We start from the raw sequence: 17,255 nt of genomic DNA on the forward strand, positions 1-17,255 counted from the left end.
CATACCTCTGGGTCCTCGCCCGGCCATGTCCAACTCCTCCATTCAAACTCCCATCTCCTGAAGAAAATATCACAACATATCACAACCCCAGTCAGAGAGATTTCCTATCACTGCAAGGGAAGTACCTAGGCCTCTCTTGGGGCCCGCTAACCTTGTTCGATACCCCACAAACTGCAATTTTGTGGCTTGAGCTACCTGCAGCTCACCTTGTCACTTTTCAACCATGACGAACGCCTTAGAAGAGGCCCTAGAGAATGCGGGCGGTCATGGAAAGGCGGATGAGGGAGAATCAGTTTCAACCTTCGTGGCCTCGCTGGCGACGGCCTTTGTTGTCTTCGCAGTCGAGTTCTGCCTCTTCATGGTACTGAAAGGCAAATTGACTCGCATCTAGTGAGTCCCCATTCACCCAGGTCGCATGGACACCCTAACTAACCAGAATAGTCAACCACGCACATACCTTGTTCCAGATCGAGAGCGTACTACACCATCGCCCCCGGGCCTTTTTCGTTGGATGGGTCCAGTCTTTCGAACATCCAGCGCCGAATTCATCCAAAAAAGTGGATTGGATGCATACTTTTTCTTACGTTATCTGCGCATGCTGTTGAAGATTTTCCTCCCTCTCGCATTAGTGCTTTTGCCAGTACTTCTCCCTATCAATCGAGTGGGTGGAAAAGGAACTACATATGAGAATGGTACGAGCGGAACTCGCTTTGATGTGACTGGTCTAGATCAGCTAGCCTGGGGGAATGTAAAACCCACCCAAACCCATCGCTATTGGGCCCATCTGGTCATGGCAATCCTGGTCATAGTCTACATTTGTGCCATCTTTTTCGATGAACTGCGCGGATATATTCGGATGCGACAGGCCTACCTGACTTCCCCTCAGCACCGACTACGTGCGTCCGCGACAACTGTGCTGGTCACGGCTATTCCGGCTGATTGGCTCACCATCGAGGCCCTGGATAATCTCTTTGACGTCTTCCCAGGTGGCATTCGAAATATTTGGATCAACCGCAACTTTGATGAGCTAAATCATAAAGTAAAAAGGCGAAACAAGGTAGCACTCAAGCTCGAAGCCGCGGAAACGGCATTGATTCGAAAGTGCAAAGAAGCCCACCTCAAACAGCTCAAGGCCGAGGACAAGAAAAACAAAAAGGACAAGAAAATCAAAAAGGGTGACATCAGCGCAGAGGATCGAGAAAGGATGGCGGCCGACAAACGCGCAACACAAATGGCCATGGGAGAGGGTGTAAGTTCGGGTAATCCTCACCAGGCTCATACATTGGAGGAGGTTCTACACGGCGAGTCAGAAGGACCTCAGCGAAACACATCAGCCGCTTCTCGGAACGGCATATTCAACCCGGCGCTAGCAGCAGCTGGAGCAGTCGGTCTAGGTGTTGGAAAGTTGGGCAAAACCGTCATAGGTGGTTTGAAGAAGGTGGAAGGTGGCTTTGACCACACACTGGCCCGAAGTGGAGGCTTTGTTGAATCCATTCCTGATGCATTGCCACCTCGCCAATCCACTCCCCAAGAAAACAACGACTACTCTCCTACCTACACCATTGGCTCCGAATTCACGCCGCACACCCCCACGTCCCAGACACCAGAACCAATCCAGGTCGACAGTACTACCAGTCGGGACGGAAAGCCTCCACCTAAGCGGCCATTCTGGAAATCCCGCGGTTCTTCTTATTCCAAGCATTCGAAACATGATCCAGAGCCGGATGAGCATCCTCTTACTGCACCTGATACTCCTGCCACCGGCGCAGATCGCAAAGAAGGGTCCGAGAGCGAGAAGGCAAGGCATCACAAGGAAGAGGCAGATAAGGGGCCCCCAGAACAGTATCCGATTGCTTATAACGAGAAATTTGAGAAAGAAGATTATGGAGAGCCGTTGTGGAAGAAATACATCCAACAGAAGGACCGGAAAACATGGCGTCTCCCTTGGTTCAAGTGGAGGAAGTGGCCAACGATTTGGCTTATTGGCAAGAAGGTTGATACGATTGACTATTGTCGAAAAGAGCTCGCACGTTTGAACTTGGAGATTGAAATCGATCAGCAGAACCCCGAGCGGTTTCCATTGATGAACTCCGCATTCATCCAATTCAATCATCAAGTTGCTGCACACATGGCTTGCCAGTCTGTCAGTCACCATCTGCCAAAGATGATGGCTCCACGAATTGTGGAAATCTCCCCCGACGATGTGATCTGGGACAATATGTCTATGAAGTGGTGGGAACGTTACCTGCGTACCTTCAGTGTCGTCACCATTGTCTGTGCAATGGTTGTTGGATGGGCTTTCCCCGTTGCGTTTACCGGCTTGCTATCGCAACTATCCTATCTAGAAGGCGCTTTTTCATGGCTGGCCTGGCTTGGCAAGCTACCTTCCTGGTTTATTTCAGCCATTCAAGGTATCCTGCCTGCTCTTTTCCTGGCTATATTGATGGCATTACTCCCACTGTGTCTTCGTTTCCTGAGCAAGAAACAGGGTGTGCACACGGGTATGGCTATCGAACTGAATGTCCAGATGTACTATTTCGCCTTCTTGTTTGTCCAACTGTTCTTGGTCGTTACCATTGCATCAAGTTTCTCAACCATCATCGACAACGCTACTAATGTAACGAGCTGGCCGACACTTTTGGCATCTAACATCCCAAAGTCTAGCAACTACTTCTTCTCTTACATGATTCTGCAGGCCATGTCTGTCAGTGCAGGTGCTCTCATGCAGATTGTTAGCTTGATAAGCTGGTTTATCCTTGCTCCCATATTGGATAAAACTGCCAGGAAGAAGTGGGCGCGCACAACCAACTTGAATCAGATGCAATGGGGCTCATTCTTCCCCGTTTACACCACATTAGCTTCAATTGGTAAATCAAATCCAACCCCCCGTGTTCATGAAAATGATGAGCTAACTTTATGTTTTAGGTTTGATCTATTCAGTGGTTGCACCTCTCATTCTTGTGTTCAATGTCATCACTTTCGGTCTTTTCTGGTTCGTTTGCCGCTACAACACGCTTTATGTTACCAAATTCCGCTTTGACACCGGTGGCCTACTTTTCCCCCGGGCCATCTACCAACTTTTCACCGGTCTTTATGTCATGGAAATTTGTTTGATCGGATTGTTTTTCCTCGTTCAGAATGAAGCCGGGGAGGCGTCTTGCAAAGGCCAGGGCATCGTCATGTGTTTTGTCCTTGCTCTGACAGCCGGATATCAACTCCTCCTCAGCGATGCATTTGGGCCGCTGCTCAGGTATCTACCAGTCACCTTGGAAGATGCCGCTATTCAGCGAGATGAGGAGTTTAAACGTGCCCAGCATGCTCGGCTTGGACTTCCCATGGACGATGAGGATGAGGATGGGGATGAACAGGGGCCGGTTGACCATGGCATTCCGCATCCTGAAAGCGATGGAGCTCACCAGGGCCGAGACATTGAGCTCAAGGCTATTGATACCGACCAAGGAGGGCTTAAGGGTAACGGATCGGGCGACTTACTCTCGACACCCAAGATGGGTAGCAAAAGACCATCATGGGCCTCTCGGTCGTCCAACAGGCGGCGGTCTAAATTCTTTGGGGCCAACTCCGCAACCTCTACTCCTACTATGAAGTCTTTGCGAGAAACAATGGCTCATGACGCTGAGATGGGAGAGCAATTACCCAACAAGCTGGGTCATTCTCTCTTTGCCGGTGTTCATGATGAATTGGAGGATCTCACCCCCGATGAGCGCGATCAGTTAGTGCAACGCGCATTCCAACATGAAGCTCTCCGCGCCAAGCGTCCAGTTATCTGGATTCCTCGTGATGATCTGGGGGTAAGCGATGACGAAGTGTACCGCACACAGCGCTACAGCAAGCATATCTGGGTTAGCAACGAGTACCAAGCCCTGGATGGCAAGTGCCGGACTATCTTCAGTCGCAGTCCACCAGATTTCTCAGAGATTGACCTTATTCAACTATGAGAAATTGCGCTTGCTGAGTTCTCCTGTATTTTATTGTCTTTCTTGTCTAGCGTTTTCAAGCGTCGCATATATTTTGTCCATAGATCATTTAATGATTTTCAAATGTTGTCTCGGTAACATATCAGGTGCTAGCTAGCTACTAGTATGTAGAAGGTTGCAAAGCCTCTCAACGGTGCCCAGGTGTTGAAGTTGTAAATTTCCGATGTCTTTTTGTACCGCTCTATATTTACAAATGCATGCTCGGGTCAACGGGTTGAACCTTGGCATGCCTCGGGTACATATCAATTCTTCATATATGTCGTGTGGTGATTCCAAGTCAATCTTTAATCCATAAACCGGCACAGAGGCAATCGGTAGTTATCCACCACCCAGTAAGCTCTCCTCACGCCCTCCCATTCGCCGCCTAACTTGGGCACCGGGATATCCTCCCACTCGACATCAAAACCAGCTTCAAAGAGATCCATCTCTCCAACTTTCTGGTAGACATCGTACGAAATCTGTCGATCGGCTCCCATGCCATTGAAGAATCCCCACTTTCCATCCTGCTCCAACAACCCAATCACCTGCTCGGAGAAGAATTCCCGGAAATCATTGTAGGATTCGGCAAAAGTATCATAGTAGATAGCGTCAAACATCTCGCCTGTACCGACAAGACCAGGCATGATATCCTGCCATCGGCCCTCGTGAATCACAACACCAGGCTTGGAGTCCCATCCGCGCCGCTTCATCTCTGCAACGACATCCGGGTGTGCTTCAATGATATGGTGCGAAGCAGGGCTCTGCTCCTGGAAGAATCCATCCACGATACCCATACCGTGTCCGACGTTCAGAACCCTCATACCCGGTCGCGGAAGCAGTTTCTGTGCGGAATTCTTCATAATGGAGCTTTCCCAGCTCATCATAACGCCGTTTTGGTCCGCATCGAGGATCCGTTCGTTGGTGATGTTCAGCGAGGAGTCAAGGTAGCCTGGGTTGGAAACCTCGGGATTTGCGAGCCCTGTTCTCTCGTCGGTGGATGTGATAGAGGCAACATTTGTGTGGGAGGCATCGACGAGTTCTGGAGCGGCCTCGTCTTCGGCTTCGCCCTGGTTGGCCTCTGTGTTCTCGGTGCTTTCCTCCTCGTCCTCGTCCTCGTCATCTCCATCGGACAGCGCCAAGTACCCGTCCAGTCGGCTCAGCAGCATCTCCGCTCGAACACCCGCATCAACAAGCAGCTCATACAGATCCAAAGCCTTGATACGTCGCGCAAGACAACCGGGTGTCTCATCGTTGTTATCGAGGTCGTTCCAGATAGCGCCTTCCTGCAGAAGAAACTTGACAGTCTCAATGCCAGACTTCAGCAGCTCTGCATTCTCATCCTGCTTTGTGTCTTCGCTTGCGCCGTTCACGCCATTCGCCTGCTGTTCTTCATCGGCCTCTTCGGGCTCGCAAGCTGCGATCGCAGAGTGGAGGGGTGAGTAGCCTGTCTCTGGATCTTTGACGTTCGCGGCATTGGGTAGTACGGATTCCGTGCGCAATAGGCGGCGGAGCTTGGGGATATCATGTTGAGAGGCTGCGAGGAGAATTTCTTGGATGTCAAGGTCGACGTCGATTTGGGTGATTGAGATTTCGGGGTCGTTGGTGGGGTCAGACATCTTGACGGTTCCTGAAGATAAGAAGGTTAGTTCCTACGTTCATACACTACAAATTCACATGTGCATGCGGATTTGGACCTCATCTGATAATTTTGTAGCCAGTAACTTACCTAGAAAAAAGAGTAGAACCTTGAAATATGTCCAGATGTGAAATTGATTGAAAAACCTTGTGTACCGTACTCTGGACTGATAAAAAAAAGTTGGTGGAGCTCCCGCTCGCCGCCTTCGTCCCCGCGGTCCAGTCGGGAAAATATATTTCAAGTGCATTATTCCGATAATGCACGTTGCGCCTTCCAACCAGTTGACATTAAATTCTTCAAATATCTACATTGATATATACTATCTACTTCAAGTTTCAAAAACGCCATTTTATGGTGCAGGTAGCCCCTACCTAGGCACCTCCAGGCAAGATTTTCGAGGTCACGCCCGAGCCCGTGCTCAGGTGGCTTCAAATGTTAGGTATATCGATACAGCCATGGGGTAGTAGTTACCTAGTACCAGTTGACCTACATGTATTACATTTAGGTATTTACATAGGCAAAATCATCCAGGCATCGGTCTGTCCAGAAATGTACATATGTAGCCCTGGAGATCCATGCCCAGGTGCAGGTGGAAGCACGTACACATGTGCATCCACCTCTACATATTCAAATGTTGGTATACATACATTGATTGATCAATTGATCAATACATATACTCTGGAGTTACCTAGTACTATACTATGTACCCCCCAGGTGCCGGCATGCATATGCACATCAATTCAAATGTCCAAAGGATGTACATATCCAGCTTGACTTGAGATGTCCAGATGTCCATGGATCCCGAGGTCTGGAGGATGCATGTCAGGTGTGACTTTGAGAGCAGAAAGAAAATTCAAATGAACTTGAGAGTTTGAAAGAGAAGAGACAACGTTCGGATGCTCCTAAGTAAGCTATTTGTACAAATATTTCTCAACCACGGCGCCAAATTAAAGTAACTTATTTGCTTTCCTCGCCGCCTGCGTTGACGTTCAACCCCAAGCCCTGGCTGTCCAGGTACAGCTTGTTGTGGCCACCGCTCTCCTGCAAGACCTGGGCAATGGCACGAGCGTTCTCGATCTTTCGCAGCTCGATATAACTCTTGCTCTTCTTGATCGCATCTCCGATCAACTCTGCAGAGCGGGCCTCACCTTGTGCGCGCACGATGAAGGCCTGCTTCTCCTGGCGAGCCTTGTCAACCATGAAAGCCGCACGCTGGGCGTCTTGCTGGGCCACTTGCTTGGCTTCGACGGCAGCGGTGAATTCGGGAGAGAATGTCAGGTGCTAAGGAGAGACAAATGTCAGCTAAGGTACGAACAAGCACAATGATAGGAAGCCAAGTTAGTTAGTTGCTTACGGTCAAGGAGACATCGTCAAGAGCAATGTTGAAGCGCGCGGCGCGACGGGCCAGGTTCTCGCGGACCAGGCGGGCAACGTTCTCACGCTGGGTGATCAGCTGACTGGCGTTGAACTGAGCCACGACACTCTTCAGAACCTCGTTGACAATGGAAGGCAGCACACGCTCGTCGAAATCTTGACCCAAGGTCCGGTAGATCTGGGGCAGAGCATCCACGCGGGGCTTGGAAAGCACACGGCAAGTAATGTTAACCATCTGCAAGTCCTTGGTACCGGTCAAGGAAGCAATGTTGCGCGGTTTGGCGCGGACATCGTAGATAATAGGAGTTTCGACCCATGGAATACGGAGGTGGGTTCCTAGAAGCGAGTACACTGGTTAGCTCCTAGCTTCGTTCATTATCGGAGTCGATGTCACATTGTACCTTCACTGTAGATTTCTTTGCGCACGCCACTAAACCTCGAGTACTTGATGGCACGGTGTCCACCGTCAACTGCATAGAATCACATTAGTCACCATCTCTGGTGCAGCGCTTTGACTTTCCCATACCGTTGAAGAGCGAATTCGAGACTGCCCAAGTACCGGCTCCGATCAGGATAAGACCGGCCAAGCCCATACCACCGCGTCCACCACCACCAACATTGCCCTTGCGTTTCTGCAGCATGACCTGCAATCGCTCCCAAGCCTCTCGTTGATTCTGAGACATGATGTGAAGGTTTAGAAGAGGTAGGTTGGATGGTATGGATGGAGACGGGACGTTCGAAGAAGATGCACGTTAGGCGGTGAATTCAAAGTCCGGCAGAATATCTTCCTTCTTTCACTCGTTCAACCTTCAACCTGACAGCGACTTAGCTTCAATCCATCGCAAATATGGCGCCCGACCGTACAGGCAAAAGTGTGTTCTTGGGGAACATTCCCTACAGTAAGTCCATGCAGACCCTGGAAGTTTTCACTTTACAACTGGAATTGCTGACAAGTCCTGCAGACCTCACTGAGGAACAAGTCAAAGATATCCTCAGTACTGCAGGCACTGTCACCAAGTTCCGTCTTATGATGAACCCAGAGACCGGTAAACCCAAGGGATACGGATTCGCAGACTTTGTCGATGCCGATGCCGCAGCTTCAGCTGTTCGAAACCTCAACGATTATGAAATTTTGGGTCGCAAAATCCGTGTCGACTGGCCTCACAACAACGAGAAAGATTCCATCCCCACAGATTACCCGCAAGATTCGCAACCTGCACCTCAAGACTCGACACAGCAGATGCAACAGATTCCCGGTGCTGCCCCATTGCCTCCTCTGCCACCAGGTGTCGACGTTCCGCCCGGCCTCGACTGCCCCAATGCCATCTCCCATACTCTCGCTTCGCTCCCTCCAAACCAACTCCTCGATGTCCTTACACAAATGAAATCACTTGCAGTGGCCGACCCTGCTCGCGCAACCGAGCTTCTTCGACAAGCTCCGCAGCTCGCGTATGCGATTTTCCAAGCACTGTTGTTGATGAACCTAGTCGAATACCAACTTCTCGGATCCATCGTTGAACAGGCATCACAACCACCTCAGCCTGCGGCACACCAACCCTATCAGTCTTACGGTGCCCCTGGACAGATTTCAACTCCGCCGGTTGCGTCTACTCCATTTGCGCCTCCGCCTCCGCAAGCTGCTCAACCCCAACCCGTGGCAGGCCAAGACGAGCTTCTCCAGCAGGTTCTTGCTATGCCACAAGCCGCTATTGATGCTTTGCCCCCGATGGAACGAAGCCAGATTATGCTACTACGTCAACAGTTGATGCAAGGTGGCATGCGATAGTAATGCAATGATAGCTTCAACCTTCAAGAGCTGATCTAATGCATATTTTTTTTTTTTGGAATAACGCTAAGTTTGAAGGTTTGTTTTTTAGGCGATAATTCTCTTTGATCTGGCGAGGGATGGCGCATGGAGTGGTTTTCTTTTATTCGGGCAATCTTTGTATTTTGGCCCTTCCATACCTTCTAGGCAGCCAGGTATCCTAGGAAATCCAGAAATCTGAAATCAAGAACATTGAATGGTTGTATCTGAATAATCTGATCTAGAGAACTGACCTTTGCTCACCTGGGCCCTGTACATAGTAGTATTCGCAACCTTGGAATACATTAGGCACATGTAGTGCATGCTGCTTTGTTGTCATATATAGTGTCTGGCCATGAGTTTTACAAATCTCCGAAGTAGCGCCAAGACGGCGATTTTGCATAAATACTGTATTCGAGTATCTAATACAATTGAAAACGAGCTAGTCCCTACATACTAGTAGTATGCAACCCAAGTTATAGATAGCAGATGGTTATTGCAATACGGACTGGCATTGCAGCTACTAGCGTAGAGTGACTTCGGAAATTTGTAAGTCTCGTGGCCACAGCCCTTAGAGCCAACAAAGGTCAATTGAGCATGCTGCAGGAAAAAGTTTGGCCACTCAAGAAGTAATTGTAAGTGGCATCAAAACAGAAGGTATACATACTACTAAATACTACTAGCTACAAATATTATTATATGTGAGCAAGAGGGCTTGATCAGTGGAAGAAATATCGACCAATGGTGTCGCGCGTCAAGTGGCCCCGCGTCAAGTGGCCCCCAGAAGTGCGTGGCTTTTTTTCTTTTCTATTTTCCCCTCGTTCCACGCACCTCACCCGCGTCCTCAATCCCCCCACCAGAAAGTGCGTCGCCCAAATCATCCCTTGATTCCTTCGCACTTCCACGCGTACACGTGACTTTATATCACTCTCTACTATCAGTGTCAATCTTGATAAATTTGTAAGTTTTGGTACAGATTTTGATGATATTGATATTGGAACTGACAAGATGATTCCAGCTTCTACTTGCTCGCGATGGCTCCCCGTGCAGCTCCCAGCGCTTCTCGTGGCCGTGCTCGTGTTCCTCCTGCCCCCCGTACATCTAGTGCGGCTCTGCGAGCCCCCACGGAAACCCCCACGCAAGCGCCTGAAGATAAGAAGAAGTCCTCCTCTCAACAAAATGCAGGAGATGAATCTGATCATGAATCCGACTCCTCTCAGCCGACCACAGCTGAGTATGATTCCGATTCCGATTCCGATTCTTTGCAGCAGGTCACAGCTGCACCCACGACAACCGCTATAAATGAGCTACTGTTGGCGCCGGAGTTTGTCCACGGGACCCTCCCACCGCCAAATCGCTATCAAGCTGGACATTTACCGCCCATGACTACCCTCGAGGAGATCTTTACTGATCTCACCCAAAAGGCCTTGAGCCTCGGACTCCTGGATGTTCTCAAGCGACTAAACGGCCGACCACTCCGTGTGGCAACTGTATGCTCAGGGACGGAGAGTCCCTTGTTAGCCATCGAAATGATTCAGAAGGGTAAGCTTAATTGTTTTTTTTTTTATGTTCCCAACCCATTTTCCCGTCATCTTTAATTTAAGGTTTTCCGACCCCGCGGTTAAGCCCGCGTCGCCCCGCAAGGGACCCGCATGGACCCGCGGGTGGAACAAGCCGCACGAACACCCTGTTCGTGAGACCGGCCAATCGTGTCGCTGTCGCGGGTCCATTCATAATTCACTCTACTTCCGAGTCCCTTTCCAATATATTCCAGATGTCATTGCCCATTCTGTTGCCTTCCACCTTCACTGCCTCTTTCCCTTCAACACAAATATCTTCGCTTTCTTGTCTCCCTTTGCTCTTACCTCCATTCATCTCTTCTCATAATCATCATCATCATACTGTAATCACCCCATCCTCACATGTTCTCTCATTTGCTTCCCCTCTTCTGGAGAATATCTGATATGAAACTGAATGCTAACTTTCTCACTTAGGCCTTGGCACAGAAGGCCAGCGATTCCGGATCGAGCACCTTTTTAGTTGCGAGATCGTTCCGTTCAAGCAAGCCTACATTGAACGGAACTTTGGGCCGCCTCTCCTTTTCCGGGATATCTGTGAACTGGGAGGCAAGAAGGCTCAAACGGCCTATGGATCGGAGGAATTGATCCCCACCGATCCTGACGTCCTGATCGCTGGGACCGCGTGCGTCGACTTCTCGATGCTAAACAACAACAAGGCCGCCCAGAAAGAAAGCGGCGAGTCAAGCTCTACTTTCGGAGCCTTGTTGAAGTACGCAGAGAGATACCGACCCCGACTGGTCATTTGTGAGAACGTGAAGATGGCTCCTTGGAAGGCCTTTACCGACGCATGGTCAAAGGTTGGCTATTCAGCGGCGGAAATCATCGTCGACACAAAGCAGTACTACATTCCCCACACCAGGGAACGTGGTTACGTAATTGCGATCGACAACCGCCGTCTGGAGATGCCCGACACTGATCGTTCTGCGACGCTCTCCTTCGCAATGGATTTGGTGACCAAGTTTTCGCGCCCGTGCAGCTCTCCCACAAGTTCATTCTTGTTGGGTGAAGATGACCGGAGGTTGGAGCAGGTCTTAAAAGATCTCTCCACTCGCTTGGAAACCACCTCGGCTCGCGCTGAGATATCCTGGGAAGCGTATAAGAGACGGCATGACGAACTTCGTCAGAGTCTCCCCGCAGGTGATCAGCGACCTATCAGTCGTTCGGTGGCTGGAGGAGTTACCTGTACTGGTCCAGATTTTTACTGGCGCCAGTGGTTCGGAACTCAGGTGGAGAGAGTCTGGGAAACGCTAGATATCAAATTCCAAGTCGGTCTCGACAACGGATATGATTTCAATTACAAAGAGCGTTACATCGACTTGTCTCAAGGCGTTGACCGCGGCACAGATGGCCCCCGATTCGGTGTAACTAATTGCCTCACCCCATGTGGCGTGCAATTTTCTACCATTCGTGGTGGCCCTCTGACAGGACTTGAAGCTTTGTCACTCCAAGGTCTCCCGTTAGACCGTTTGATTCTGTCCAATGAATCAACCCGAGAGCTTCAAGACCTCGCCGGCAATGCTATGACGACGACAACCGTCGGTGCAGTCATACTCTCCGCTCTGATTGCGGCTCCTTTCGTGTTGGATAATGAAGGCACAGGAAGCCTCAACCTGCAAGAAGGTGTTGGTTGTTCGACTACCACGCCTCCGTCCCCGTCCCTGTTCAAAGTTGAGACTGGTCACCGTCTCCTTGCTGCTGGAGTTGAAATCGACCACCATTGCCGGCATGATGGAACGGGCCATTGGTCCACCATTGTGGCGCAATCGGTGCTTGCCTCCCGTTTCTGTTATTGCGAAAAGCAGACTCGGGTTGTGAACCGTATCCTCCGGTGTCATCTCTGCGAACACACGGCTTGCAGTTCCTGTGCTGGAAATCCCGAGCACGCTTACGAACCAAAGGTAATTGTTGGACAACGGATCCAACCATTGGATTTCCAGAGGATGCTGAGAAGAACTCTTCCTATGCGACTACGGTTTGCCGTTCCTGTTGCTGAGGTTCTTGGGCTCCTCCGTCGAGACCGTTTCTTGTCTCTTAGCGATGCGACTTACGACGACACCTGGGAGCAGTACGTTTCTTCTGTTAAAAACGCCCTTCGCGAGGAGGTTCGTTTCACCGACATCACTCGGACAGAGATTTGGACTGTTTTCTTCGAAGGTGAATCTGTGAGTCTCCGCCTGGAGATCGATAAGGACGGCTTCCAATGGCTGTTATTCGCCAAACCCCCTTCACGTTCTCCAGCACAGTGTGTGCTGAGAGAAATACTTGCAAAGCCGATTGCGAGAATGCGACCCGAAAGTCCAGAATGGCTGTTCCAAGGTGTTTGGGAAGTGCTGGATCCCATCAGCACTGAGTTTACTCTCCAAGTAAGCGGTTTAGGTAACCAGGTCCCTACATACCTGAGTTCCTGCGGCTTGCTAGGACCCCGCCACGCCGAGCCTCGGATTTGGACGCATCTCAAAATCGACTGCAAGCAATCGGATGCCGATCAACTTGATCGCGATTTGCGCGGCACATATCAACACCTTCCTGACTGCGGGACTGCCGAAGGATCTTTGTACAAGAAAGATTGCCCGGAGGGTCAACCTCCCGTCTACTTGTTCTTCGATCCCCGAAAGGCCGGTCGTATCACGCACGATGGGTTTGTGTTTTCCGTCGAGCACCGAAGGAATCCTGGTTACGGAGTGCGAAGAACCATTGCTGAGCTCCCGCCATCTTGGCGGCCTGTGTCTGTACTGAAGACACATCAAAACATCTCTGCTTACTCACGGCGATTCCATCGAGTTCCCAGCTTCAGCTTGAGCACCAGTGGAGGTCAGCCAATTACCTACCATCACTTGGATGCTGAAAACGAGCTGATCCTTCGCGGCGAAGACTGTCGTGCAACCTACATCCCCTTGGTTTCTCTCTCAGCAGATGCTGCGACCTTGGGACTCTCCGAGCGTAGATTGTCGTGGACATCAACCAACCCAGAGAAGGACCCCAATGCATTCCGGGGAATTGCTTGGGCGCTCCAGCGGGCCGGTGATGCGTTTTCCTCTTATAACAAATGGATGAGTCTTCGGCTTCCAGGTATGAACGGTATTTGTTCAACCTGCAAGCCTACTCAACCATCCTTTATATGGCGTGTGGGCCAGAAAGGAAAAGTTTTTCCTTGTGAAGATCCTCGGGAGGCGGCGACTTGGGCGCGTGCTGTGAAGTCAAAGCCACCACTCTTCTTGATCTTCGAAAACGTGGATGACAGTGGCATGGGCGAGCTACAAATCTCAGCCAATCTGCAGTCGATGGCGCATTCTGCGCACGGACAACTCTTTGGCATTGACCGTCTCAATGGACTTAACTTTGAGTGGCGATTGATCCCCAATGCGTATGACATGGGTAGACAGAAGCACGCTCTATTTGAGATACCGGACAACCAGAATGACGCCATGATTCACCAGCCACCGAATTTCCAAACCCTTCAGCTACGTAACGAACAGCTACGTTCGTTGGGCTGGATGGTGGCGCAAGAAGCTGATAATATCGAGCCATTCATGGAAGAGGAGACTGTGGAAGCTCCCTTGCCCATGATGGCCTGGCGAGCTGATGTGAAGGCCTCAATTCCAAGAACCGTCCGTGGAGGATTGATCGCCGATGAAGTCGGGTTTGGAAAAACCGCCATCATACTCGGCTTGATAGATTCCCAGTATGAGCGAGACAAAGCGAGGACTTTGAGTTCGGTGGAAAAGCTATCGCATGATGGACTTCTAACCACCAAAGCAACTCTGATTGTGGTTCCCAACAATGTCTGCAAACAGTGGCATAATGAGATCAACAAGTTCTTCGGCAACGGCGGTGGACGTGCCCAGCGAAGATACAAAGTTATGGTCATTTCCACGATAAAGCAGCTTGGCTCAATCACCTTCGAGGATATTCAGAAAGCGGATATTGTTCTCGTCTCTTGGAATGTTCTGAACAGCCAGATTTATTACCAAAAACTTCAATTGTTCGTTGGAGCTGCACAGATTCCCAACGCTGGTAAGGGAGGAAGAGCCTTTGATCACTGGTTGGAGGCTGCGTTTACTTCTTTGGGAGATATGGTTGGCCTTCTCTCGAACGGAGGCCCCAGTTCTTACCTCGACGAAGCGGCGACACGACACGGGAAGAACGAGGCTAACTTGCACTGGAAGCCATCTAAGCGACTGCGAGGCAAAGCGTTCCAGGAAGCCAACAAGGCCAAGAATCAGGTCTTGCTAGAAAGCGATGAAGATGTGGATGATGAAGAACTGGATGATACCCCCGTGGCAGGCCCATCTAAAGAGGGACAGGATATTGACGATGCTGTCAAAAAGGCCAAGGATACTGCCATCAATGAAATCCGGAATACTTTCATGGTACCAGATGACAGCAAGGGATTCTGGAAAATGAAGCACCCACTATTGCACGCTTTCCACTTCAACAGACTCGTCATCGACGAATACACTTACGTGGGCGAGGACAAGCACCTTTCGATGCAGGAATTATCTGCCCGTTCCAAGTGGATACTCTCCGGTACTCCTGCCATTAGAGACTTTGCAGACATCAAGAGTATCGCACGCTACTTGGGTCTCCACCTCGGAGTTGACGATGATATGGACGTTCCTAGTAACAACGAGAGACTGAAGTTAACGAAACGAAACCAGACGAGTGTCGAGAAGTTCATGGCATACCAGGTACCTCACAGCAACGACTGGTACCAGAATCGGTACAGACACGCCCAGCACTTCCTCGACCGATTCGCCCGCCAAAACTTTGCTGAGATCGGCAACATCCCAGCCCAAGTGCACGCTACCCTGTCGACACAATTTGAAAACGAGCGCAGCAGTTACATTGGTCTTCGTGATCGATTGCAGAGCGAGGGCGGTAGAATCCGAAGGATTCAGAAATCCGAAAAGGACCCTCAAGTCGATCGCTGGAACGATATCCTTTCTTCAAGTCGCTCTCTTGCTGAAGTTTTGTTGAAAGCTTCCGTGACCAGCAAGCTGAACGACCACGCATGGACTCAAGCAAAATGCGCCACCCGGCTGAAAGCCTTAGAAAAGACAGAATTGGATCGCGAAAACAAGCTGAGGGTTCTTATTCGACAGTTCTACTTCCTCAAGCTGCGAAAAGATCCTCATCACTCTGTTTGGGATGAATTCGTGGAAAAACTATTGGAAAACCCACTCGGTGATGATGCGATCACTGATAAAATCACTATCATGATTTCCGAAGGCTGGGAAAACAACTTCGCGCCAGGGCCCGTTGAGGCCGCATGCACAACCCGACTCAACAAGGCAACCAAGCAGGTGGAAGTTAAACCTCGAAAGAAGTCTACTATTGTGCTAGTGACGGTTGGTGAGAGTGTTGGTGTGACTCCTGATGCGACTTTGAATGAAAGCCCAGATGAAGCAGTTGATGAAACTATTAACGACGATACCGAAATTCCTTCGGATGATGATGACGATGCTGTGGAAACCCCATCCGGCTCCTCGAAGCGAACAAAATCTCAGAAGCAATCCCTGCCTCTAAAGCGAGCCCGAGGACAACCCGAGGCATCAGGATCCAAGGATCCAGACGACAAGGCCAGCAAGATCGAGGATGCCATGGCAACGGCATTGCAAAAAGACTTCCTCGACGCCATCCGCAACATCGTCAAATGCAAACGTGATATTCGCTTTAACGAAACAATGATCTTCATGCAAAGCGAAGAGGTCCCAGAATGCTCGTCTTGCCACTGCACACCCGACAGCGCCTACTTCCTCTCTGTGCTCCAATCCTGCGGACACATTTTCTGTTCAACATGCATGGAAAAGACCGTTAGTTTTGGAAGATGCTCGATCGAAGGATGCAACGCATCCGCTGCTAATAGCAAGTGGGTTAGAGGACAAGAATTGGACAGCTCAACCATCATATCGGAAAGCAGCAAGCTCATGCGCTTCATTGAGTTGATTCGCGAAATCCCAGACGACGAACAGGTCATCGCGTTCGCACAATACGCCGAAATCATCACGCTTCTCGAACGTGCCCTTGAACTGGCTAGAATCAGCCACCGCGTTGCACGCAATGCATCCGTTAAGGGAATCCTCGACTTTGTCAATGATCCTAAGCCGGCGTCTTCCAGGGGAAATGGAAAGGGAAAGGGCCGTGCTACATCAAAGGAACAGGAAGAGACGGAGCTTGAACAGGATGAACAGGGGGCGCTCATCTCGAAGCGTCCGAAGGTTTTGGTTCTGCCTCTCGGAGGTGCAATGGCTGCAGGCTTGTAAGTGAACTTTATAGCATCCTTTGATCTGTTTGGAAACCAATCCACTAACCCTTTTGATCGCAGGAACCTGCAATGTGCCAACCACATTGTTTTCGTCTCGCCCCTACATACTATGTCACAGCACGAGTACGACGCCGGCATGAAACAAGCCATCGGGCGAGCACGCCGCTATGGACAGAATAAGACTGTCAATATCTACCACATGCTTGTGGAGAACACCGCCGAAATCAATGTTGTCGAGGAACGGCGGAAAGAGACTCTCGTCCGTCGATTCGGCTGGCCACTCCTCCTGGCCGAATCAGACGAGAGGTTTGAGTCCGATGAGCGTCTTGCTGGGGAGGATATCGAATTTTATGCGGATGACGATATTAATGATATTGATGATATTTAGCATTTAGTAATGATAATGTATAACTTAACACAAACACCTCTCTTAACGTTCTTTCTGATTTCTTGCCAATTTTTGTCCGGCATGATACCCAGAGCATTAACTTATACTAGTAGATTTTGAAAGTTGAGTGGAAAACTAAAGAAATTTGTATTGATGCCGACTTAATCTGCATCCGGCTCCCATTCCAAAAAAAAGAAAAAAAACTTCGGAGCCACGTATACTGTACATGGTAGA

At 50.0% G+C, this 17,255-nt stretch overlaps 5 protein-coding genes across 5 annotated transcripts; 3 read left to right on the forward strand and 2 right to left on the reverse strand.

The window, feature by feature from the left end:
- Window positions 1-223: 223 nt before the first annotated feature.
- Window positions 224-3,956, forward strand: N7466_009502 (putative DUF221 domain protein; the record flags this gene model as incomplete). Its single annotated transcript, XM_057168891.1, has 3 exons — window positions 224-390; window positions 442-2,867; window positions 2,926-3,956. The coding sequence occupies 3 exons, from the start codon at window positions 224-226 to the stop codon at window positions 3,954-3,956; spliced, it is 3,624 nt and encodes a 1,207-aa protein (XP_057017597.1).
- Window positions 3,957-4,279: 323 nt separating this feature from the next.
- rmt2 (protein-arginine N5-methyltransferase) lies at window positions 4,280-5,590 on the reverse strand (the record flags this gene model as incomplete). The annotated part of the gene is made up of 1 exon (XM_057168892.1): window positions 4,280-5,590. The coding sequence occupies one exon, from the start codon at window positions 5,588-5,590 to the stop codon at window positions 4,280-4,282; it is 1,311 nt and encodes a 436-aa protein (XP_057017598.1).
- A 977-nt stretch (window positions 5,591-6,567) lies between these two features.
- Window positions 6,568-7,667, reverse strand: N7466_009504 (prohibitin subunit PHB2; the record flags this gene model as incomplete). The annotated part of the gene is made up of 4 exons (XM_057168893.1): window positions 6,568-6,891; window positions 6,965-7,320; window positions 7,386-7,454; window positions 7,511-7,667. 4 exons carry the CDS (start codon window positions 7,665-7,667, stop codon window positions 6,568-6,570), a joined length of 906 nt encoding a protein of 301 aa, XP_057017599.1.
- A 164-nt stretch (window positions 7,668-7,831) lies between these two features.
- On the forward strand, window positions 7,832-8,770 carry N7466_009505 (putative polyadenylation factor subunit CstF64; the record flags this gene model as incomplete). Its single annotated transcript, XM_057168894.1, has 1 exon — window positions 7,832-8,770. One exon carries the CDS (start codon window positions 7,832-7,834, stop codon window positions 8,768-8,770), a length of 939 nt encoding a protein of 312 aa, XP_057017600.1.
- Window positions 8,771-9,822: 1,052 nt separating this feature from the next.
- Window positions 9,823-17,021, forward strand: N7466_009506 (putative SNF2 family helicase; the record flags this gene model as incomplete). The annotated part of the gene is made up of 3 exons (XM_057168895.1): window positions 9,823-10,330; window positions 10,783-16,627; window positions 16,694-17,021. 3 exons carry the CDS (start codon window positions 9,823-9,825, stop codon window positions 17,019-17,021), a joined length of 6,681 nt encoding a protein of 2,226 aa, XP_057017601.1.
- Between the last annotated feature and the right edge of the window lie 234 nt (window positions 17,022-17,255).

This window comes from Penicillium verhagenii (genome assembly GCF_028828195.1).
Source record: "Penicillium verhagenii strain IBT 33310 chromosome Unknown utg000009l_segment0_segment0, whole genome shotgun sequence".
Classification (NCBI taxonomy): Eukaryota; Fungi; Ascomycota; class Eurotiomycetes; order Eurotiales; family Aspergillaceae; genus Penicillium; species Penicillium verhagenii.